The following is a 26,055-nucleotide window of genomic DNA, read 5'->3' as shown; positions in this document are numbered from 1 at the left end:
GGAATGCGGGTAAGCTACTACAAAAAGCATACTGAACGCATTATTGTGTCCAAGATAGATACGAAGCCCACACCTACCACAGTAGTACAAGTTTATATGCCAACTAGCTCAGCAGATGACGAGGAGATTGATGAAATATACGATGAGATAAAAGAAATTATTCATAAGTGAAGGGAGACGAAAATTTAATAGTCATGGGTGACTGGAACTCGATAGTAGATAAGGGAAGAGAAGGAAAAGTAGTAGGTGAATATGGAATGAGAGTAAGGAACGAAAGAGGAAGCCGCCTGGTAGAATTTTGCACAGAGCACAACTCAATCATAGCTAATACTTGGTTCAAGAATCATAAAAGAAGGTTGTATACATGGAAGAAGCCTCGAGATACTGGAAGGTCTCAGATAGATTACATAATGGTAAGACAGAGATTCAGAAACCAGGTTTTAAATTGTAAGACATTTTCAGGGGCAGATGTTGACTCTGACCAAAGTCTCTTGGTTATGAACTGTAGACTAACACTGAAGAAACTTAAAAAAGGCGGGAATTTGAGGAGATGGGACGTGGATAAACTGAAAGAACCAGAGGTTGTAGAGATCTTCAGGGAGAGCATTAGGGAACGATTGGCAAGAATGGCGGGAAGAAATACAGTAGAAGAAGATTGGGTAGCTTTGAGAGATGAAATAGTGAAGGTAGCAGAGGATCAAGTAGGTAAAAAGACGAGGGCTAATAGAAATCGTTGGGTAACAGAAGAGATATTGAATTGATGAAAGGAGAAAATATAACAATGCAGTAAATGAAGCGGGCAAAAAGGAATACAAACGTCTCAAAAACAAGATCGACAGGAAGTGCAAAATGGCTAAGCAGGGATGGCTACACGACAAACGTAAGGATGCAGAGGCGCATATCTCTAGGGGTAAGATAGATACTGCCTACAGGAAAATTAAAGAGACCTTTGGAGAAAAGATAACCACTTGCATGAAAAACAAGAGCTCAGATAGAAACCCAGTTCTAAGCACAAAAGGGAAATTATAAAGGTGGAAGGAATAAATAGTGGGTCTATACAAGGGCGATGTTCTTGAGGGCAATATTACAGAAATGGAAGAGAATGTAGATGAAGATGAAATACGAAATATGATACGGCGCGAAGCGTTTGACAGAGCACTGAAAGACCTAAGCCAAAAAAAGGCCCCGGGAGTAGACAACATTGCATTAGAACTACTGACAGCCTTTGGAGAGCCAGGCCTGACAAAATCTACCATCTAGTGAGCAAGATGTATGAGACAGGCGAAATACCCTCGGACTTCAAGAAGAATATAATAAGTCCAATCCCAAAGAAATCAGTTGTAGACAGATGTGCAAATTACTGAACTATCAGTTTAATAAGTCACAGCTGCAAAATACTAACACGAATTCTTTACAGACAAATGGAAAAACATGCAGAAGCCAACCTCGGGGAAATCAGTTTGGATTCCTTAGAAATATTGGAACATGGAGGCAATACCGACCCTACGACTTATCTTAGAAAATAGATTAAAGAAAGGCAAACCTACGTTGCTAGAATTTGTAGTGTTAGAGAAAGCTTTTGACAACGTTGACTGGAATACCCTCTTACAAATTCTGAAGGTAGCAGGAGTAAAATACAGGGAGTGAAAAGCTATTTACAATTTCTGCAGAAACCAGATGGCAGTTATAAGAATCGAGGGGCACCAAAGGGAAGCAGTGGTTGGGAAGGGAAAGAGACAGGGTTGTAGCCTATCCCCGATGTTATTCAATCTGTTTATTCAGCCAGCAGTAAAGGAAATTGTGGTGTCACCGCCAGACACCACACTTGCTAGGTGGTAGCTTTTAAATCGGCCGCGGTCCGCTAGTATACGACGGACCCGCGTGTCGCCACTGTCAGTGATGGCAGACCGAGCGCCGCCACACGGCAGGTCTAGAGAGACGTACTAGCACTCGCCCCAGTTGTACAGCCGATTTTGCAAGGAACGGTTCACTGACAACTACTCTCTCATTTGCCGAGACGATAGTTAGCGTAGCCTTCAGCTACATTTGCTACGACCTAGCAAGGCGCCGTATTCAATTGATATTGAGATTCTATTGATGTATCATCAAGAGCGATGTTCTACAAATGTGGATTAAAGTTAAGTATTCCAGAAGCTACGTACTTTTCTTTATAGCATTCATTACGTATCCTGTTTCAGACCTCACGCCAGCCTGCGTGAGTTTAAGCGCATGCCTTTCGGCTTCCTCTCATTGTGTCTAGGCTGTCTTGTCTTAGACACAACAGAAATAAAAGAAAAATTCGGAGTAAGAATTAAAATCCATGGAGAAGAAATAAAACCTTCGAGGTTCGCCGATGACATTGTAATTCTGTCAGAGACAGCAAAGGACTTGGAAGAGCAGTTGATCGGAATGGATAGTGTCTTGAAAGGAGGATATGAGATGAACATCAACAAAAGCAAAACGAGGATAATGGAATGTAGTCGAATTAAGTCGGGTCATACTGAGGGAATTAGATAAGGAAATGAGACACTTAAAATAGTAAAGGAGTATTGCTATTTGGGGAGAAAAATAACTGATCATGGTCGAAGTAGAGAGGATATAAAATGTAAACTGGCAATGGCAAGGAAAGCGTTTCTGAAAAAGAGAAATTTGTTGACATCGAGTATAGATTTAAGTGTCAGGAAGTTGTTTCTGAAGGTATTTGTACGGATTGTAGCCATGTATGGAAGTGAAACGTGGACGATCAATAGTTTAGACAAGAAGAGAATAGAAGCTTTCGAAATGTGGTGCTACAGAAGAATGCTGAAGATTAGGTGGGTAGATCACATAACTAATGAAGAGGTATTGAATAGAATTGGAAAGAAGAGAAATTTGTGCACAACTTGATTAGAAGAAGGGATAGGTTGGTAGGGCATATTCTGAGGCATCAAGGGATCACCAATTTAGCATTGGAGGGCAGGATGGAGGGTAAAAATCGTAGAGGGAGACCAAGAGATTAATACACCAAACAGATTCAGAAGGATGTAGGCTGCAGTAGGTACTGGGAGATGAAGAAGTTTGCACAGGATGGAGTAGCATGGACAGCTGTATCAAAACAGTCTCTGGACTGAAGACCACAACAACATCGCTTCTGAAGAAAGCAAACTTTATTAACATTGTACATCTTTACTCTTCATGTATGCATCTTTATTTTGCAACATAGTCACCCTGGTGAAGAACATTTTTCTGCTGAGGGACCAGTTTTTTGATACTGTCACTATATAATCTTTGATATTTATGGAAAGATGCAGGTTGCGGCTTCTTCAACTAAGTTATTTAAATTTTGTGTAGAGATGAAGTTGGATGGGCCCAAGTCAGAAATGTATGGAGGATGATCGAAGACAGTGAAGTCGAGGTGTTGGACAGTTGCACACATGCAGCACTCTTGTGTGGTGCCACATGGTCATGCAGAAGGAGAGGATGCTTGATGTGTGGACAGTTTTCTGATAGTCTCACTGTACGCTGAGATAGTTAGGTTACATAAAGCCACGTCACATGCTACACTTTAGAGTCCTATAGTGGCAGCGAGCAGCAGCTTGTGTCAGCAGAGTGGGAACGTCGGCTGAGTAACATGCATGGCATGTAACACATCAGCCTATCTAGAAATCAGCATAAAATATTTCAAATTATTAGATATCTCTCACTGTCCCTCTAGCTATGATAATACTTGCATACTTACAAGTAAGGGATGTGTTGTTCCACAGGATAATGTACCCAGGATTACACGAGTCACTCGAGAGAACTACCGACCAAAAACCCATTTTAGAATCAGATGAAGCAATGTAATAAGCTGTTTGCTCCATTTTCTAATGTTCTGTTGTTGTTAGATGAGGAAATGAACTGTGTAGCATTTGCAAACATTTTGTGTTCTACGTATTTAAATACTGCATAGTATATTGAGCCCATTTCGGATATATTCTTAATTCTACAGTTACAGAATTTTATTGTGAACAAAATTGTATATATTCTTAAAAGGAGTTACAGAATGTGTCAGCATTTAAACCATTCCTTATCAATTCTAGAATGGAACATGTTACATTTGCCAATATATTGAGTGTCTTTAATCTGTTGACAATATTACCTGTGTTGGGAATAGAACGTTGTGTTGGCTGACAGTAGCTCCTATTTCAATACGCTTTTAATTTTTAACTGTTTTATTATAAAACTTATTCTTAATTTCATATCATTTACTACTTATTAGGGTGAAATAGAGTAATAATCTAACAGGTGGGCTATTTTCTACAGTGTTGAAGAGATTTTCTCGTCTGCAGCACTTTTGATTTTCAGTCGAATATTTGTTCCTACGTCGACACCAACGTTGTATCTGGGGATATATCTTCACATTTGAGAGAAGTTCAATCGTTCGGTATTTTTTATAATTTCAGAAAAGCCCTGCACCAAATCAAAGGTGTGTGCCATGATTTAAAATTGGAAGTAGAGGATGTACTAAAGATCTGTAGAAGTGTTCACTAGAAGCGGCAATAAAAGTGTGCAGAGGTACAGCATTCTCGCCTGAAGTGGGAGTACAGAAACAGTGAATGACAGAAGGTTTAAATTTATCAAATCTTTATTTTAATAATGAAGAAGAGTCATGGAGTGGAGCTCTATTCGTTTTACTCCAAGGATGTCTGTCGAACTGCTAGCTTCACCTTAGAATGTCTATCATCTGCTGGTTGTTGTTCTCCCTGGCGAAGTCCAGTGGGGTTTTTCCCTGGCTGTCCCTGGTGGTCCGGTCCGCCCCTGCCTCGAGCAGTGCAGATGCCGCCTCTGCGTGGCCGTTCAGAGCCGCATAGTGCAGCGGCGTTCGCCCCCACTGATTCCTAGCGCTGTGGTAAGGAGTGGCCGCCAGCAGCAGCCGCACCACAGCCACATGTCCTTTCTCTGTAGCCGCAAGCAATGGCGTGCTCTTCGTTTTGTTCCTGGCATCAGCCTCCGCCCCTGCCTCCAGCAGCAGCCGCACCACAGCTTCGTGGCCATTGTATGCAGCCCTGTACAGGGGCGTCTCCTGCCAGCCGCTGGTCCTGGCGTCCACCTCTGCTCCACCTTCCAACAGGCACCTCGTTGCGTTCTCGTGTCCCTTGCCTGCTGCCCAGTGCAGGGCGGTGTACCTGTCTTCGTCCTCATCCCTCGCCCTGACGTCCGCACCAACTGCCAGCAGAGTCTGCAGCTCGGTGACTGCATCCTCCTTCGCTGCCTGAATCAGCCTGCTCTTCTTCTCCTTTTCAGGAAGGCTCCTGTGCAAAAACGGCCAACTGTAAAATTTTTCTCCGGTAACATACTTCTGATTAATAATACTGCAAAAGAACCTGAGATGAGACCAGTTCCAAAAGTACATGTGTCCAATGACCATTAACCAATCTGCAATTTTCTCCATTTATGATACGAAACAGTGGGCCAGTCTCTATTTATTAAAATACAGATGCACAGTGACAAGAAACTCCCAAAGTCTTCATCAATTAAAAACTTCTATATTGTATCTCTCCAGATCATATTTTGTCACATTGATTCCTGACATTTAGTGTTTTGTCAGAATGCTGCTGTTAAGCAGCTACTGCCCTCCACTGAAACAGATGCCTTATGAAGGTATAATGGTCCTCTATGCGCAGCAACCCCCTTTCTAATATACCCAAACGTGGAAGCCAAAATTACTCATGTCGTCAGGTATTTAAAGAAAGTTTCCTGTCATACCAGTTCTCTTATTTGCAAATTTTTCAAAACATCTTCGTCAACAGTGTCAGCTAATGTTTAAGAGGAAACAATTTAATCAAAATACTTCAGATTACTTCTTCATCCATACAATCAATCAAATCATCGATCGAGGACCCTGTACATCATGTTCCTCCATAGATGACGATCCTGTGCACTTTGGATCCAGTTGTCATGGACTCCTAGTTGGCAGAGGTCTTTCTGTTGCACATCCTCCCACCGCTTCCTGGGTCTTCCGATTGGGCAGGTACCATCAGGCCTTCCGATAAGTACGGCTTTTGCCCGAGAGGTGTCTGGTCTCCTAGAAATGTGGTCTCCCAGTCTCATTCTCCGCGCTTTCAGTTTTTGTACGATGTTCGGTTGCCTCAACAGCTCATACAATTCTTGATTTTTTCTACGTCTCCACGAGCTCCCTTCCTTGATAGGTCCATAGATACTTCTCATAATGTTTCTTTTGAAGATCAACAAGTGTACTTCGTTCTTCTTTGTTGCTCTTAGGGTTTCTGTCCCATACAACAATACTAGCACTATCATGGCATTGTATGCATTAAGTTTGGTCTTAATTGACAGATTCTTGGATGACATTATTTGCTTTAGACTGAAATAAGTTTTAGGCCCGTACACAAGAAGTTGTTTTATTTCCTGTAACAAGGTATTTAAAATTTTCTACTTTAGCAAATTTCCAAATCCCTACCTGTAATGGGATGTCATTAGACCCCTCTCTTGATAACTATATTACCCCGGTCTTTTCCGCATTAATTTGTGACCTGATATTAATTGCATTTTGCGCTAGGACCTCTACAGTTTCTGCCATCTCTTCATCTGATTCTGCTAGAAGTGCGATATCGTCTGCATAACCCAATAAATCCTTCCTTCCATTTAGCATCACCTCTTTGTTTTCTCTTTTCATTTCTCGGATTGCTTTCTCTAGGACGAGATTAAATAACACTTGTGAAATAACATCACCTTGTCTCACACCCATTCCGATACGGAATTCCTCAGACAGCTCACCTTGGTATTTGACTTTGGCTATTGTCTCCACTGTCTCTTTATCCATACACACAAACATATTTATTGGCATATACACATGTACAAACTCGCTGAGAAGAGTGCTTGTATGATAACAAGCATATCCACAAGCAGTCTCATACGCTCGCAAGTGCACACTCATTCGCATATACATATACACAGAAACACATGACCACCCCTCCCCCTGCCCCCTCCACACACAAACACAAACATATACAAAAACAGACACACTCTCAACTTAATTCCTTGTAGCTGCAATGTGTCTAATGGCAACAGCAAATCCTGCAGTTTTTGAAAGTATATTTATGATGCATATGCTTAGCTAGATTATTTTTCGTAATAGAGATCCTAAAAACTATAGTCCTGACACTGTTCATGTATTTACTAATAAACACCTCATGTCCTTCGTGTGTGACAGCCTCATTACAATGAGTTTAACTCACAATACCTACACTATGACACTATAAACAGCTTTCCATGCTCTCCGATGTTCGAGTCCCCCCTTGGGCCACGGAGGAGAATTTTCTGTACTTTAATCATATCGAAACAAGGGCGCACCATCTATACAAAAATAAAAAAAGGGAACCTGCCGACGTTTATGTAATATCTCAATATATCAATGATCCATGAATATCGTTTGGAATAAAATCTAGAGAATAAGGTGTATTAATATAGCTATGGGAAAACTACAGGCACCATCTAAAATCTTTTTTGAAAACATTTTATGCAACTTGACACCAAGCGGATCAGAACAGCAAAAAGCGTGTTGATGGTAGAGCGTCAGGTGGGACATCTACTTAATGGGAATTTCTCCCTGTTGGAAACGCCTCGAGCAATAGCGTGCCGAAGGACTATGTGGCGCGGACTGAGTGACTGATTGCTCCAACACATGTCAAAGAAGGGATGAATTCGGTTACTGAACATTTTAAACAAAATATGGACCAACCAAATCCTTCATCCATTCCTAGCTCTCGTTAAAACATAAGAGAAAAATGATAGGGCACAAAGGTAGATTGAGGATCGAAAAGCACTGCCCCTTGGACGACCCGGTCTTAGAAAGTGTAACGGCACAACTGAAACGGTGGTATCATCATCACTGATATACGATATGGGTTCAGTGACAATCAGTATTTGCTAGGAGTTATACGGATACGACAACCGATTATGACAGTTTTATTATGACGCTATTCATAATTGGGTTGAAGAATCATCACATCCCACAGTCATTCATTCACAGGCTACACCGATTGTTTTCCGATAGAACCCTGATTAATACTAGACACTATGAAACAGTAGGTCCAAGGAGAGAAAGCAAAAGGTTATGATAAGGCTCACTGTTTAGTCTAATTACATCAGACCTGCATCCAGAGTTCTACCCAAGTGCGGGATATAGATGCGTGCAGTATGCAGATGATTTTTATATTTATGCTCGTATCGATAGTTTTCCTGAGTGTCAGCAGCAGATGGATAACGCTGTGATAGCGTTCAGTGAATGGCTGAATGACAACTGCCTCGACATGTTGCCTGATAAATCAGCTGTGTGCCTATATATGAGACATAGGCTTAAAGAAACAAGACTTATAAGATTAGGACATTATGTTCCCGGTCTAAAGAGTGGTCAGGTACTTAGAGCTTTATACCCATCATAAGTTAACATGATCACATCACACAAATCACGTAATTAACAAATCTGAAGGTACCAGGGAAATCCGTCGCACTGTAACAGGAGTTTGTTGGGAATCTTCGTTAGCACATATAATGGCATCCGTCCATCCTTGAGGGATGATGGTGTTAACATGCTTGGTTCAGAGTCTGCAGCATCTGCTGTGGCTAAAAAGTCCCACTCGAGAGTGGCAATCCCTACTGCAGTTGGGACATGTGAAATCTGAGGGACTTAGAATAGAGGCCGCTGTCTCTTCCCTTTGTCCTCTTCCTGATTTGTTCCTGTGTGCGTTCGTCCTCTGAGAGCTTGACGCTGTTCCGCACAGTTACTCGCCACTTGACACGGTCATCTGCATTGCTTTTCCCGACTTGGATTGATTCTGGTCTTGGTCAGGTCTCTCTTGCAGACATCCTTGAAACGAAGATGCGGTCGTCCCAATGGCCTCACACCTTCCTGAAGTTCTCCGTACAGCAGTTGTTTCGGTATCCGTTCAGGATCCATGCGCCTGACATGTCCCAACCATCTTGCTTGGGAGTGCAAAGATGCTGGTTGTGCTTGCACGATAAAAGACTTCGGTGTTGGGTACTCTATCTCTCCAAGAGATCTGAAGGATCTTCTGGAGGCAGCGGAGATGGAAGCTGTTGAGTCGATATTCATGCTTAGAAGGAGTTGTCCATGTCTCACAGCTACAGAGAAGGGTGCTTATAACACAAGCGTTGTAGACTTTTTAGCTTTTTTGGTAAGCAGTCTCTGTTTTTCAGTCTAGTCATGACAGATGATGCCTTTGCGATTCTGTTAGTAATTTCAGTGTCCATGGACAAGTTGCTACATATTGTGGATCCTACCTGGAGAGGATTGCCATCAATGCTGATGGAAGGAAAGTTGGTAGTGCTCTGCGCCATAATCTTAATCTTTTGAAGGCTGATGAGTAGACCAAATTTTTCACAGGCATGTGATAATTTGTTGATTATATACTGCAGCTCGTCTTCTGTGTTCGCTACTAGAGCTGCATCGTCAGCATTTAACAACTCACGGATAACAACTGTATTTACTTTGGTCTTGGCCTTGAGGTAAGCAATGTTGAAAAGATTTTCATCAGACCCTGTATGTAGATACACTCCATCCCCACAGTCTTCAAAGGCAAATCTGAGCAGAAGGGAAAAGAAAATCCCAAATAATGTAGGAGCTAACACACATCCCTGTTTCACACCGCTATTAACAGGGAATGCTTCTGATGTTTTACCATTGAAGCAGAGTGTTTCTTGTGTTTTCTCATGGAAAGAGACAATTATTTATAGTAGTTTAGGTGGGCATCCAATCTTCTGCAACAGTTTGAAAAGCCCATTTCTGCTCACTAAATCAAACGCTTTAACAAGGTCAATGAAAGCAATATGAAGTGGCCTCTTCTACTCACGACATTTCTCTTGTAGTTCTCTTAAGGAGAAGATCATATCTACGGTTGATCGCCAAGGCCTGAGGCCACACTGAGATTCTGAGTAGAGTGTAGAAGCTAAGATTTGTAATCGCATTAGGATGACTCTTGCATAAGCTTTCCCGGCAACACTTAGTAATGAATGCCTCGGTAATTGCTACAGTCACTTCTGTTCTCTTTCTGTTTATATAGAGTAACTATCCTCGAATTCCTCATACTCATCGGGACATAACCTTCTTCCCAGCTGATTGTGATAAGTGAATATAAATGTTTGAGAAGAACAGACTTGTTATACTTAATAACCTCTGCAGGGATCCCATCTTCACCTGGGGCCTTTCCGTTACCAAGGGAATCTATTTCTCTACTGAGTTCTTCCTTAGAAGGCATTGCATCTAGTTCTTCCATAACTGGCATTTGTTTGATGGCGTCACATGCATCCTTGCTAACTTCATTCTCGGCTGCATACAACTCGAGGTAGTGTTCAACCCAGCGTTCCATTTGGTTGCCTTCATCAGTAACGACTTCACCCGTCTTGGACTTCAGAGGAGCTGTTTTTCTGACAGTTGGTCCAAATGCTTTCTTAATACCATCGTACATTGCCTTAGCATCCCCAGAATCTGCCGCTTTCTGTGTACCTGCACATGAATTCAGCCAGTAGTTATTTGCGCATTTCCTGGATGTTTGCTGTGCCCTGTTCTTTACTTTCCATAGGTCATCTCGAGTTCTTTCATTTGGGTTTCTTTTGTAAGCAAGCAGGGCTTTCCGTTTAGCCTCAGTGACGGGTTCCATTTCTTCCAAATTTTGCTCGTACCAGTTCTTATTTCTTTTTCCTTTCATTCCATAGGCCAATACTTCTGAGTTGTAGATTGCACCTGAGAGTTTTGCCCAATTCTTATCAACATTCCTTTCCGCTTGCACGTTTCCTGGGAAAGCACTTTCAAAATTACTGGCAAAATCCTGTTTTCTTTGTGTCATGAACATGATCTGTGTTGATACGGGGATGACCTCTCGGTTTAGCGTGGTGATATTTCTTAGGAGTGAGCCTCAATGTGCACGCCACCAAAGCGTGGTCAGTGTTGCAATCAGCACTATGATAATTTCGTGTAAGTAGCACATTTTTGAGAGCAGTACGCCTAGCTATGACTAAGTCAAGTTGATACCAGTGATGAGAGCACGGGTGTCTCCAGGACACCTTGTGCTGATCCTTAAGCTGGAAATATGTGTTTGTAATGCAGAGTCCATAAAAGCAGCAAACTTCAAGCAGTCTCTGGCCATTTTCATTTATTTTTCCCACCCCATGATGTCCCAGGCAATTCGGTCATATGTCGTTATCTGATCCAACTCTAGCATTAAAGTCCCCTAGAATATACAGTGTCTCGGTGCTAGGTACCTCGGCTATTCTGTCGCTGAGTAAATCATAAAACAGAGCCTTCTCTTCCATGCTGGATCATAAGGTGGGAGCGTACACATTTAGGATGTTGACAGTGCCGCTTGAGGAGCATATTTTTAAAGCGATAATTCGCTCTGTTCCACCGGATGGTGGTACAGTACAGTCCAGAAGGGTGTTTTTAAAAGCAAAACCTATACCATGAAGTCTTGGCTCGTCTTGAGGCTTCCCCTGGCAGAAGAATGTGTAATTATCCTCCCTGATAGAGCCCGCGTCTGGAAGCCGCGTCTCCTGCAGTCCCGCAATGCCTACATTCAAACGATGGAGCTCTCTGCCAATTACTGCAGCCTTACGGATGAAATCAACCTCTTGGGCATCGTCAATGTACCTTGGACACATGGTCCTAACATTCCAGGTGGCAATACGAAAAAGTGATTTCTTTATTATTTCATTTTTGTTTTTAGTAGGTGTACTATATCAACCCGCTTGTCGAAGATTACTTCTAAGCTCCACACAGCCCGTGAAGCAGGCGGATAGTGGCGGGACAGCCCCTTATTGGCTGGGGGCGAGCGCTAGCTGTCCAGTGAGATGCAAAGATCTCTCCCACCGTCGGAAGTGGTCCCTGGCACTCGAGTCGTACGCCAATCAGACAGAGCTTATAACCGGTAACTGCCTCTTCCCGTGTTCTGCCGTAGTGCTACGATAAGGCAGTGCCTCATGGCACATATAGCGCGCAGATAATACCTTACTTGGATTACGGAAGCGTCGGTTACAGTTCAGAACGCAGAATAGGATAAAAAACTATCTGTTATACAGTGAAGCTATCAGAGCATCCAAATCGACTCCAACTAACGCCTCGCGAATGGAATTAAATGTATTTCCGGCGTAGGTCTAATAACATTTCGTCACTGTCAAATTCTTCGTCATCATATTACTCCTGGAACGTCTTCACTTCTTAAATGAAAATTTGATAACAGAAATTAAATTGCTATGCAGGCATGTAATGAATTAAGAAGAAACCACCACCTTTAGCAGAATTTTTCTTCGATGCTCCCTCCTTCCGCAAATACGTCGCCACTTCGCAAAATATAAGCTGCTTCAGCACGCCCTACACTCATACCTTACTGAAGTTGAATACCAAGACGCAATTTCGTTTCAACAAAGTTACACTGAGTGAGAAAGTTTTAGCTACCAAATTAGCACCTGGACTATCCTCATGACAGGTCTACGGATCTAAATAAAAAGAGGAGTATGAAGTGCATTTGTAGATGGCAAGGCTAATTGCAGAGGCAAATTCAAGCTCCCTGAAGGTGCATTCAAACTCCAGGACTCAAAGCGATTTTAGACGGATTTAAATACACAAAAGAAGTACAAGAAGAAAAAATCAATTTTATCCGACTCACATTCAGCAGTGATGCTGTTAAAATACTACTATGCAACGTACCAAAAATTATAAACTGCATTATAGAAGCAACACAGGAGATTTCCCTCATAAATAAGAAATTGGGAATTTGAGGTAAGTTCCTATGGGACCAAACTACTGAAGTCATCGGTCTTCGGCTTACACACTACTTAATCTAACTTACACCAACTTCAACAAACTTACTCTATGACCAACATACCCGACCTTCCTCCACCCACTCCCTCCCCCCACCCCCCATTCACCCTATTCACCATGCCGTAGCTTCCAGGGTCTGTATGTGCATATAGGTGCGATGTATACTATTTTCCCATGTTTTGTTATGACTTTAAGAAAGGATTTTCCTGCTACATTTTACGTTTTGTGTTTTGCTGCTACACATTAACTTTAGACACATGGAAACCGATTTATGTGAAGACTACGAAAATTTCGTTTTCAGCTACCTAATCTGAGATACTGGTCGCTTCACGTACTTGGTGTGTTAGCGCCCTCTACCTGCTGTTGCTCTTATTTGTGTAAACATAGGACGACCTCAAGCTACCGGTAGCCTTGCTCATACATCTGCGTGTACAAATTCTGTCTGGTTGGACTCGTATGAGAATACTTCTAATGGTATGTTGTGGCTCTTAGCCATGTTATTCTCTTTACATATCCTTCAGCCAATTGAACCTACCATTGTTACATTTTTTGTATTTTAGAACTCGTTTGATAATAGCAGAAAGACAAAATTAGTCATTGTGAATCGTACTGCAATGCGTGGGCAAAAAGGGAGGGGAGTTTAATAAACTGCCAGACATGATTCGATGTTCGTTTACAGACTTTATGTCTTCAATGGATAACTAGAAATTCTCGTGTCATAGAGCTTCATCTTTGCAGACTTTCTCTCAAGTTTATACCTGCAATTAACTGAAAACAAGCTTTCCATTTTGGGACAGTATCTAAGTCCTAATAGCATACTCCTTTCAGCTACGTTAGAAATATTAGTGTTTAGGGTAGTTTCATCAGTAGGGAATTTTTTGTGGTGAAATTTCGCGCCTACCATTTTGATGTAAGCCGTTAAAATTTGATTTTTTGCATATCTCCTTTCTTTTTTATCAGCAAACTGATTTCATCGGTATACTACTTACATATTATCTAGATATTGCAGACCTGGGGACCTTGTAATGTTTTAAGACATGGCTCCACGCCAATAGCGTCTGACAGCAGCCAGACCTGTCCAAAAGAGTTTTTCAATTGTTAATGTAATCTTAAGTTATCCATTAACATTAATTCTCTATGCTCCATCCCCACAATTTTGTATGTTTGTCATCCGTGCGTTAAACCTCGTTTTGTTCACAGTGTTAATATGAAATTGTGTTTTAACTCAATCATACACGATGTCACATCATGGATTGTGGGGAAACCGGAACAGAACAGAATCGAAACGTTTGAGATGTGCTACAGACCAATGTTGACGTTTAGGTGTACTGATAAGGAGTGTGGGGGTTCTGCACAGGAGAGGAAATGAATGTACGAAAAGCACTGACAAAAAAAGGACAGGATGATAGGACATCTATATAGACATCATGGAATAACTTCCATGGTATTACAGGGAATGGTAGAGGTTAAAAACTACAGAGAAAGACAGGGATAGGAATTATTCCACCAAATAATTGAGAACGTAGGTTGCACATGCTACTGCGAGATGAAAAGGTGGCACAAGAGAGGAAGACGAGGTGGGCCGTATTAAACCTGAAATAAGACTGATGACTCAAAAAACACGATGGCAAAGTCTACGAAATTTATGATTAGCTGTGATTTGTAGATTGAAGTGAGAGATAAAATATATCTGTTTAGTCTGCCAATAGATCGGACGTGCTCCTAACTATAGTTGCAATGAGTTGTGAAGTAGATTCTCTTCTGAAATGATTTGAATACGTTATTTAATAAGAATCTCAATACTGGAAATATATATTGAGTAAAATTATCAGTCTACAAACTTAATGTGGTATCCGCTTTTGTTGATTGGGGTTAACACCACTAGCCCACCAATGAAATATCTTGGAAGTATTAGTTCGGCTAAAATGTAAATGTAAACTAACCACCACTTGTCATCAATGGCTACCCAAAAAATTGCACTTGTACTCCTACAATGCTCACTGATTTATTTTTTATGACGACCATCTCTCACAGTTCTTGTCTGGTTATAGCGAATACTATGCTGTCGTTATCTTCCCTAGTAATTTGTCTTAGAAAGGTGATTTCCAGATGCGCTAGTTGACACTGGATTCACTTATAAGATATATATCACAGTGCCTAAAAAGTGTTGTGTATTTGTTTACAAAGTCTGGCGTTGTCTTCCGTCATTGCCCGTTATCTGTTCTGTTAGTGCCTGCTTTGCCCGTTTATCCTCCGAGAGTGTGAATCTATTTTATTGGCGCCCACGTACATAGGGGCAAACGATCATCATAATAAAATAAGAGAAATCAAAGCTCACACTGAAAGATTAATTTGTTAGTTTCTCCTGCACACAGTTAGAGAGTGAAACTGTAGAGAAGTAGCTTGAAGGTGATTCAATTAATTCTCTGGCAGGCACTTAATTGTGATCTCCAGACAAACCGTGTAGGTGTAGTGTGTAACGTCAATGTTTGATCTTCAGCGTAGTTCTTTCCAACACGTACGAGAACATGTCTCTCTTATAAAATTTAGTTGTGTTATTTTGATTATTATGGGCTTTTCTACCATGCTATCTTTTCTTGTAAAGCGATGTCGATCCAGTTTTGACAAGCCCACTGACGTCTATGCACAGGTGATGCACACCATTTCCACCCCCCACAAACCACCAGCCCCTGGTTAACGGGAATTGCGACAGAGCACCAGATGCTATCCACCAGCTCCAGACCAGGAGAATATGGCGGCCACGACGTCATCGTCAGCTCACCATCCTACTCGTCAAATCACTGTACCACGGTTCTGCCCTTGACACGCACAGCTATCTTGCTGGAAGAATAAACAGAACAGTACTCCAGATATTTGCAGTGCCGCAGAGGTGCCACGTATTCTTGACAACTGGCGAGGTGTGGCTGTTGCAACATATCTCCACTCAACCAAACTTCAAACGCGACTTCTCTTATTATTTCGAGAAGTCACCTTATCAATTACGCCTTCTGAGCATGCCTGCGTATGTGACTCCCTTTTATTGAGCCTGATGTTTGCACAGTTGATTGCTAAACACTACCAACAGAGTTTCTAGCCTACGTCTCTCGTAGTAGGGTAAACCACCACCCTCTACAGTGTTCGTTCCCCCAATTGTGTTACTGGCACATACCCAAGGTGAACCTCTGATTCTAACGTATCGAAAACAAATATGGAATCATCATGTTGGTGCATAAGTTCATAGTGCTTTTTCTTTCATGGTATTCCCGTTATCATGGCTTTATCCAACTACTGTCATTTTTACTTACAGTGGAGAGCTGTGGACGCTAGAAATGGAGTGCCAAGAGAAAAATCGACATATTCTCCCGTCAGAGTTCAAAAGAGGGTTGACAGCGGGAGAGACAGCCAGAAACAGTTATGCCGCCTATGGAGATAATACCATTGGACAGCGCAACGGCTCTAAAATAGTTTTAAAAAGGAGGATCGTTTTTATATTAGTAACTCTACGTTCACATAGACCTCCGGTGTTTGATGATGATCGTTAAATGCATTAATCCACAATGATCCACGTCGATGTACTCTAGAACTGGCAAATGTGACGAACTGTGATCGCTACACAATCGTGCGACTTGTGCATGCAATCGGGAAGGTTCAAGAATCGGGTGTATGGGTACTGCATGTTCTATGGTAACAGCACAGAAATCAGCGACTGGACATACATGTACCTCTGCTAACTCGTTATCAATTGGCTCGTGAACAACTTCCACAATTCCTATCCCGTATCGCTACTGGTGACAAGAGATGCTGCTTTTATGCTAATATAAGGAAAACAGAGGAATGTTTGAGCGCAAACAAAGCAGCAACTCCCATACAAATACCTGCGCGCATTCCATCTTCTGGTAGAACAGCGACAGTTTGGTGTACTGGAACCACTTGTCCGCGGAGTAACCACCAATGTTGACATTTATTGCCACCAACAGAGATGTCTTGCAGACAAAGTCCGAGAACAACGGCCAGGAAGACTGCGTGAAGCGATACTAGTCCACGATACCGCCCGCCAGCGTTCTGCTAGACTGTCGTACGCACCTGATCTCGCGCTAGAGATTTTCACCTTCTGCGCTCTCTATCGAAAAATCTTGAAGGAACTTCTTTGCCGGATGAACATGCGCTCGGAAGTTGGCTCAACGAGGTGTTCGACGGAAAACCAGGCGATCGAAAAGTTGCTCCAGTGTTGGCAGACTGTTGTACGTAGTGAAGGAGAACATGCTAGTGATGACTAAAGCCTCTATTATGTTGTGTTTCATTAACGTATGGAAAAACGCTACGAACTTACACACCAACACAATAGAAGAGATAATAGAAGTTTGAGCCAGGTGTCGTCGTGAGCAAGAAACGCTTTCCAAGTGCAGTAGGGCATAAGTTTTCAGTGCTCTGTAGTCTCCGAAAAGTCAAAAGATACATATGCAAAATCTGAAGACACACCCCAGAACACGCCATATCCTTATTCTGCTGCATATTCTTTTTGTTTGCTTTTTCCTGCTTGCGATTCATTCAAAATTTCTGTTTCAGTATCACCAAAGACTTCGATTCAAGATTATTTATTGACATAAAATCGAAGTTTTTAGGAGTGTCAATGCATCAGCACCTTCTGCCTTATCTATTTGTTAAACGAGTCATTCTCAGATGGAGCGCCATCACCGAAAGAGCAAATTGCATCCAACATATCAGTATATTCAGTACCTATGGAAAAGGATTTTGTTTTCTTACATCTTTCCCCCATAACTGCTGTGAATGAAATCTTGTGTCCTGAACTAATACAACCCATACGGTGAACCCAAAGAGGGATGTAAGGAATCACTTTGATCAATCACTAATCGCCACGAGAATTTATAAAAGGAATAAGTTCTATCGATAACTATAACCCCTATGTATGTTACCACATATGCGCTACAGCGTTATTCAATTTCCTTGCACCCAACCCTTGGTTGATGCCCCCACAGTCGCAGTGTGTAGTGTGTAGTGGCGGAACTCACCGCAGGCGAGAGACGGCAGAGTCATCTGGCGGAGGAGCGGTGCGGCTGGCCGTGGGCGGCGCAGCAGTGGCAGGGGTGCGGCCGCGGTCTCCCTGCGGCTCACTGCCGTCTGCAGAGGCCGGCGCGCTGCAAAGACAGACAGGCAGCGTGTGGTAAACTCTGTCCACTTGGAGGCCAGGGGACAGCTTGCTACCTGGATCGCTGCTGGGGGATCGTCTTCACACAAACAACAGAACAAACTCTGCCAGTGGCAATAGTGGGTCTGCTAAGGTGAATAACTCAGGAGAAGCAGTGTGTAAACAGATCAGATCAAGGCGGACTTCCTCAGACCGGTAGCTTACTGTAAAAAACAACAAAAGAAAGTGCAAATGAAACGTAGATGCAACGCCATCAGTTGTGCTATAGTAAAACGAGTACAGTTCAAATACACAACAAGAATCACATGGAAATAGCAACAGCAATAACCTTTGAATGTACTTATTGTGGTACTGATTTAATCAAATGTTGCTCGTACCTCATGTGTGAGGGACCACGCATTAGGAGGCTCACATGGTTGTGAGGCGAGCAGCAGCTTTCGAACAGACCCGCGAAAGAAATTCAGGTAAATAAAGTGCACAGAATTTGTGATGCAAAGAAGTTATTCCAATAAAATTCTTAAACCTGTAGCATTTAAATTTTCATTACATAAACTGAAACTGTTTCCACTGAACAGATTTAGTTCACATTGATCATGGGACCTCTCACTGAACAGGTGAATGTTAAATGTCATCTGTGCCAGGAAAACCTATAACACAGCAACAAACTATCAGTGAGCCGTGTCCGGCTCATGTTGATGCCGTTCATAGCTTTTCATCTTGTAATAGCGGCAGTGGCGTCTCGTTTTCTTAGTGTGTTCACTGGCGCCACGACGTTTGCTCGCCTTGTCTTTCCGTGAGTAGCAGCAGCAGCGCTTATCGATAGTGCATACTGTCGTACCATCTTTGGAGCGGCCTCTAGTATTTCCAGGTCGTCGTGTGTCGAGCTAATTGAGATGGGACAGAGCGGCAGTGAGGTCTGGACAGCCAGTACTCGCCCCACCCCTGGCGACACACACGTGCACTGTCCGACGGAGGGATTCAGCGAGTTTTAGTTGAATGGGCCGTGATATTCGAATAGTGCAACTTTCACTCGTGTGTGTGTGTGTCTGCCCGTCGAAGTGACATCATGGCAATTAGTCGTCAGGCGACGATTTATACTGGGATCTTCCCCGTGCCCGACTTGAGTGGGGACGACTGTTGGTTGGTCATTCGGTCGGTCTTCGCAGCAGACGACGTGCATTTTGTCTTCCGACCGCTTCTGGCTTCTCTGTGTTTGTGCCTACTTATAATTCGTCCGTGTTGTTTCACAGTGACTGGTTTTAGTATTGTGAGTTGTTTGTGGAATTGTTTTCCCGGATCTGCGTGTATCTTGTGGTTCTGAAGGAGCAGTTATTTCAATGCTGTCTGAGTACTGAATTTCATGAGCAGTTGAGAACGGACGTCAGATCGGTTGTGGTGTAGCAGCGAGCAGGTCCGTGCGGTGTGAAGGCAAGCTGGGGCCACTGGCGGAGTGTTGTCACTGCCAGATCGAGGAGGGGTAGCTGCGAGAGCACACCGAACCCTGGACGTTTAAGCTGAGTGAAGAGTTAACTGATAATGAAACATCGGCTATTCTGAGATCTCGCCTTTGGTCGGCGGGTTGTTGCTCCCTGGGCCTCTGAGCCTGGTGGCAACGAGTGAAGTGTTCCGAGGCAGTTTAATATTGCAGCCGTCTTTCTCTATTAGTTATTCATAATTAAATTTAGTATTATTCTTATCAGTGAAGTGCAACCAGTGGTATTTTCTGCATTGTGGCCGCTTACGCCCCAGTTACTTTTCTGGCAGTGTACCTTTCCTCATGGTTTTGATGCTGTCCGACATGGCGTGTAGTTCGACAACCTCTTTTATTGTACTGTGCATATGTTTTGGGAGGTCTACCTTGGTTCTAGTGTTTCCTTCAGCCTTGGGTGTTTTCTGAAGACGTACTGCTGTCTGTCTCTTCGCCCTTGCATAAATATATTCCATCGTTGTACTGGTGATCGAACGTCACGAGGATTGGTTAGTCGGTCGGTCGGCGCTTAAGCTGCCACTACTTTGAGTTGCCATCCTGTTGCTTGAGTACAACTCTTGGCCGCCTGTCTCACCTTACTTTATGTTTGAGTTAAATTCCCAAACTGACCCTTGGAATACTTGCTGAGAACCGCTTGTCCTCATTCCTTAGATTGTGATGTTTGTTTTAATGATCTTTGAAATTTTCTAGTCCGCAGCTCGTGGTCGTGCGGTAGCGTTCACGCTTCCTGCGCCCGGATTCCCGGGTTCGATTCCCGGCGGGGTCAGGGATTTTCTCTGCCTCGTGATGACTGGGTGTTGTGTGATGTCCTTAGGTTAGTTAGGTTCAAGTCGTTCTAAGTTCTAGGGGACTGATGACCATAGATGTTAAGTCCCACAGTGCTCAGAGCCATTTTTTGTAATTTTCCAGTTATTGTTGGTGTGGCCTTCAGCCGAGCAATAATTACACATCTTTCATAATAAGGCCTTCAGCCATGTTACAGTCTGTTTTAAAACGAAGTATTTATCTTAATATGTGCTATTTGGAATTGTTCTTCTGACTTCTAATTCAGGCCTTCAGATATTCGTTGTTTGAGGTTATTGTTGGAGGCCTTGGGCACCAAAATTGTGGAATTTTTTTCTGTGATGAGGCCTTCAGCCGTCATACAGCCAATGTGTTTTTTTATAGATTGTTTTAAAATTTTAATTCCTTTAAATAAATTTTACGTATTTCTTGTGCAACCGAGAGTAACTGATTATGGGCCCCATCCTGAGAAACCAGCTCCCAATCTGTGTATACATCTACACCTGACAACTGATCAGACGTTGTGACTCCAATGAAGTATTAAATTCTGTTTCACTACTGTATTCAGGGTAACCATATTTCCTAGATTGTGAATAGGCGATTTCCTTGGGAATGAAGGAGTCAATCTGAATGAAAATAAAGATCATGAGTTTACATATACCAATGGACAAAGTTCATTTCTCTAAAAACTCATCAAATCGTGATTACAGGTCGGAAGTTGTGAATGTCAGCTGCAACTGGTCCCACAGAGCACAACATACGAGCTAGTGTCTGGTATCTGAAAGATAACAACTGAAGGGGGCAGGTACTGGTGTGTGTTTGTATACAGGACGTTTATTTTAACTTCACAAAACTGAATATGTCGAAAACGACGCATCGTACAAAAAAATTAAAAATTTTCTAGTTCAAAAGTCAATATTAGGAAATGGGGCATCTGTCTGTACTGGCCACCTACGAACAATCCCTCCATCTTTCGTGGGGCCAACTTTGTATTTTCAAATAGAACTCCATCATTTTTATTGCTTATTCAGATTCAACGCCAAAAAATGTGTGTGGCTTACCAAACCATTGTTTTCCATTCGTGTAATTAGCAAATATCAAATGTGGCTTCTTTTTGACGCAAGAATCGACGTGTTTCATTCCATGTTTTTGTTTTCTAACTATTGATATTAATGTTCACACATTACAACATCGTTGCAAATCTGCTTGTACAGAACCAATAATATGGCTAGACACTGATATATGTAATAAATAAGCTACTTGCATCGTAATAAGGTTTTAAGTTTCTTATAGAGTTGAATGATATGGGTCCCCTAACCATCGGAATGCTTGATTTCGGCCGCCACACTATCAAGGTGAGTCATTTCCGTTTGTGTTTCCATCCAACTGCCGTAAGTCTCGCACTGACCACTACACGGGTACTGGCAGAATACAAGCCACAACCACTATAATAAGATATACTTTCGTGTTAGGCTATATTGAACCAGTGAGTTTGAAACAGAGATATTTCTCATTTAGTTGCGTTTTGTAAAGCAGTCAGGCTGCTTAGGCAACATTATATCAAAGATAAGAATTGCAGTTTATTAAGCAGCTCATTAACTATGGCATAAATATTTATATATATATATACCTGAAAATAAAGTAAAATTTTTTGAAACACCAGGACCTAAGCTTGTAGGGAGTATTTGTACTGTGAGACGGTATGTAACAAATAATATTTTGATCTGAACATCTCATCAATGTTGAATTTGTTTCGAGATGGATCAGGAAGAACAACAGATGACGTAGTGAAGGTCTTAGTAGAAAGAGTAGAATTCTCCATATAGCATTTAGTAACACAATAGAGAAGTTCCAACAACACAGAGAAAGTCAAGCAGAGATTTGATGGATGCTCTTCAAACCAGCAAGCAGAGCATAGAACCTCCCACTAGTGTGTGTAATACAGGGAAGCGTACTTAGCTACCATATGCATGCTGAGGAACAACTAAACAGAAATAGGAAGGAAGTGTGAATAAGGGCCATAATTCATCTCTTTTGTTGATTGGCGACTCCATGTTGTCTTGTGCACTACGACCAGATAACAGGTATACTTGAAAAAAGAGACAGCATTGGTCGTATATTTTTTACTATCGCAAAATCGATTTTCTGTCACTGAGTGACCATCTTCAGTGCTATATTGTATAACTTAAATTGGGATGCACTGTTGTCAGCTATGTCTATGTGATTGCCGTAAGCTTAGTGACAACAGTGCATCCCAATTTAAGTTATACAATATAGCACTGAAGATGGTCACTCAGTGACAGAAAATCGATTTTGCGATAGTAAAAAATATACGACCAATGCTGTCTCTTTTTTCAAGTATTTCAGCTGTTTTGGTCATTGGACTTTCTTGTTGTACCGTGAGGTCGGCCTATAATATCTAGGAAGTAAGCAGCTACGCCTTCAACCACATCTGCTTATGTAAACTTATTTACTGGAGTCTTCTTTTCGTGCTTTGACTGGGAACCACACACTTATTAGGGCCTAGCATACTTCTTAACTCAACAGCTTCAGCTGGGGAAAGTAAGGGAACTTTGTTATGGAAACTATAATTGTATTACATACATCTATCAAGTAAGCAAATGAGAGATACACAACACGCAAATCTGTAATACTAATGTGGAAATAGTGGTTACTCTGACCGTTTGGTTTACTGCACCTACCCCAGAGGTTAACACTTCTGTTTGGTAACATCAGAAATTACAAACACGTTGCTGGCCTCCTTGAGCCATACAAAAGCCTGCTATAGAGCACTAAGTGTTGGTATTGGGTGACAGAGTTGCTCCTCATCTTCATCTTCCCTATGCATAGCATGACGCCATTTATATGTACCTCCTTGTAGGCAGCAGCAGAGGCAGCCAACAACAATAAAGACCCTTCTGCATCGACAGGCTAACAGTGACACTATACAGGACACAGAAAAAGACCTGCACACTTTCATGACCTGGCTGCCAACTGTAAACATCACTGTGTTTGCCTACGTTTTCAGCAGCACATAGTTGTATCTACCACTACAATGGTTCTTCCTCTGTCCACAGTCAATGTAATTTTTATTCAGAGGCTTGATGCCGGAATCTAAGTGACTGGCTGTTCCACACATAGAATTTAATAGTAATGATGATTGCAGATACGGACAAAGCAATTTATAAGGCTATGAAAAATTTGTCACTTCCTTGATTTTCGTTAGCCAGCTTAACTGTTAATAAATGCAGTTAAGTTATAGCATTAAATGAAACTGTTAAATGAATTTGTGGAAAACATCAAGTGATCACGTACGCTCATGGAGAAGAAATTGCAGCACCGAGAAGGGGTTCTGCGACATAAAGGAAAGTTTGTACGTCTGTTTCTACATCTGAAAGATTATGTCTATTCAGATTTCGTGCCATTCGCATGAGACTGGCGCTAGTAGCATCACTCTGAGGACGCATAAATCAGGTTAGCTTGAAATACGTACTCTAGCGATCGAGAGCAATAGTAGTTACCTTTGAGATTGGGTGGGGCGAGTTGATTGGGACAAAGTTACCATTATTGCACAGCACCTGCAGCAATAATTTGATCAGCAGTTGGCACCACAATGACATAACGAAATGTTAGAAATGGTTTGCTTCAAGGACAGCTCCGAGCCAGACGCCCTGGACCGTGCATTCCACTGACCCCAAACCACTGTCATTTGCGACTTCGGTGGTGTCAGGTGAGAGAGCAGGGTGGAGGCCTCTAGTGTTTTCTGATGAAAGCTGGTTCTGCCTCACTGTCAGCGATGTTGGTATGTTGGTTACGAGGAGACACGTTGAGGGCCTGCAACCAACCTTTCTGCCTGCTAGGTACTTTGGACCTACAGCTGGAGCTATGTTCTTGGGTAAAGTTTCCTGTGAGAGCAGAAGCACCGTCGTCGTTATTCCATGCACCCACACCGTAAATGTGCGTCAGTCTTTTGATTCGACCTGTTGTGCTGCCATTCATGAACAACTTTTCAGGAGATGTTTTCCAACAGGATAAAGCTCGTTCACAAAACAGCTGTTGTAGTGCAGCATTCTCTACAATGTGTCGACATGTGGCCTTGATCTACTCGATCACCGAATCTATCTCCAATATGGCACATATGGGACACCATTGGATGACAACTCCAACGTCATACACGATTTGCTTTAAACGTCTTTGTATTGACCGGCCAAGTGCAACAGGCATTGAACTCCATCTCACTAATTGATATCCAGTACCTGTGCAACAGAATGCGTTAACATTTGCATGCTTGCATTCAACATTGTGGTTACACCACTTATTAATGTGCCAGCATATCACATTTGCAATGGCAAATCTGCCACCTGTGATGTTAATCAGTTACGTATGTTACCTAGCCAAACGCGTTCTCCAAATTTCTTTCCTCTACCTTAATTACTTTTTGGTGATGTGATTTTTTTTGTCAGATGTGTTTCTGCGCTAAAATGCTCGTACACTAAGTGTAATTATTGGCTTGGAAACAGAATAACACTTAGAACTGTGCAGCACAGACAAGTGGCTCGTGTGGCTCGTCACATGCTTACCTGGCTTCTGCTGGAGGATCCGCGAGCAGCTGACCCAGTGTGACCACGTCTTCTGGATGAGTGCGCACTGCGTCAGCCCAACCCCGCGTGGTCATAACCTGCGTGACGTTGGCCTTTATGAAGTTAACAGCGGCCTGCCTGAGGCTGGTGCAGGAGTGCCTGATCGCCAGAACAGCTGTGGCCGCCGCAGTCTCGACAGACAGCTGAGCAGCCACGAGCTGCTCGCACCGAGCCTTCAGGGCCGACACGCCGTATTTATCAGCGGCTGCCAGAAGCTGGGGTGCCAGGCTGGGCAGCTGAGGGGCCTGGAGGGTGTAGAGGTAGGCGACCAGCTGGCGCAGCACCGGGCCCTCCACGTCCGGGACTGCGACCTCACCGGCGCTGGCTTCCAGTGTGTCGTGCCGAAACATGCCGCCAAACACAGGACTTCTATCGGCCAACACGGCCCTGTGCGCCACGAGACGGGTGCCACCCGCCACCAGCGTGACGACTGCGCCGTCCCCTGCGTCCAGAAGGGCGCCCAGGTCCACGGCTGTGGTCTCCATAACCTCATTGGTGGGCTCCATTGTTGATGACTCTGGAACATGGCGTCATTCAAGAGCTCTTTCTCCTCACATGGCACACTCTATGCTTGTACGAGCCACAGCCAGAACAGTGTCAAGCGAAAGCTGGTAATTGTTTTGAATTTGCGTATGACCTTCATGCCCTGAACACGCCCATCAACCCTCTGACATTCGAAAATCACGCGTGTGCAGAACCGAATACAAATATCAGTCTTGCAAATGAAAAATTCAGGGACCACATTGCAGAGTGTAAGGTCTGGCCATAATCTTAATTAGTTCACAATAACAGATGTAGTTAGACTCCAACATGCAGCCCAAGCGAGTATGCAATCTACGTAAAGCGAATTGGGAACATTTAAAGGCAGCATTCAAGTTACACCCACTACAACAAAGCGGAACTGATGATGATGCCAACAAGTTTTTGCAACATCCCAATATTTGTTATGTAGCGAAAGGTTTTTGAAATTCCATGATGTTTCGCTCCACAGAGATGGACATCACAGCAGGTGACAAGATACTACCATAGAACCTCAGGGGAAACAGAAAGACAGACAAGGCTGAGTTTCTATCAGACAGTCAAACGACAATATAAAGAAACTATTGCCGGCCGAAGTGGCCGTGCGGTTAAAGGCGCTGCAGTCTGGAACCGCAAGACCGCT

General features: G+C 42.8%; 1 protein-coding gene across 1 annotated transcript in view; it reads right to left on the bottom strand.

Moving 5' to 3' along the window:
- Positions 1–26,055, bottom strand: part of LOC126419737 (serine/threonine-protein phosphatase 6 regulatory ankyrin repeat subunit B-like) — a 164,686-nt gene that overhangs the window by 94,661 nt on the left and 43,970 nt on the right. The window contains exons 3-7 of the mRNA XM_050086915.1: positions 24,834–25,410; positions 17,845–17,970; positions 13,878–13,888; positions 10,156–10,504; positions 4,689–5,273 (exon numbers count right to left, since the gene is read on the bottom strand). Of these exons, the coding sequence (XP_049942872.1) occupies positions 4,689–5,273; positions 10,156–10,504; positions 13,878–13,888; positions 17,845–17,970; positions 24,834–25,410 (1,648 nt within the window). The remainder of the gene's footprint in view (positions 1–4,688; positions 5,274–10,155; positions 10,505–13,877; positions 13,889–17,844; positions 17,971–24,833; positions 25,411–26,055) is intronic.

This window comes from Schistocerca serialis, chromosome 9 (assembly GCF_023864345.2).
Source record: "Schistocerca serialis cubense isolate TAMUIC-IGC-003099 chromosome 9, iqSchSeri2.2, whole genome shotgun sequence".
Classification (NCBI taxonomy): Eukaryota; Metazoa; Arthropoda; class Insecta; order Orthoptera; family Acrididae; genus Schistocerca; species Schistocerca serialis.
Note: the sequence above shows the minus strand (reverse complement) of the source record. Positions and strands in the feature narration are given on the sequence as shown.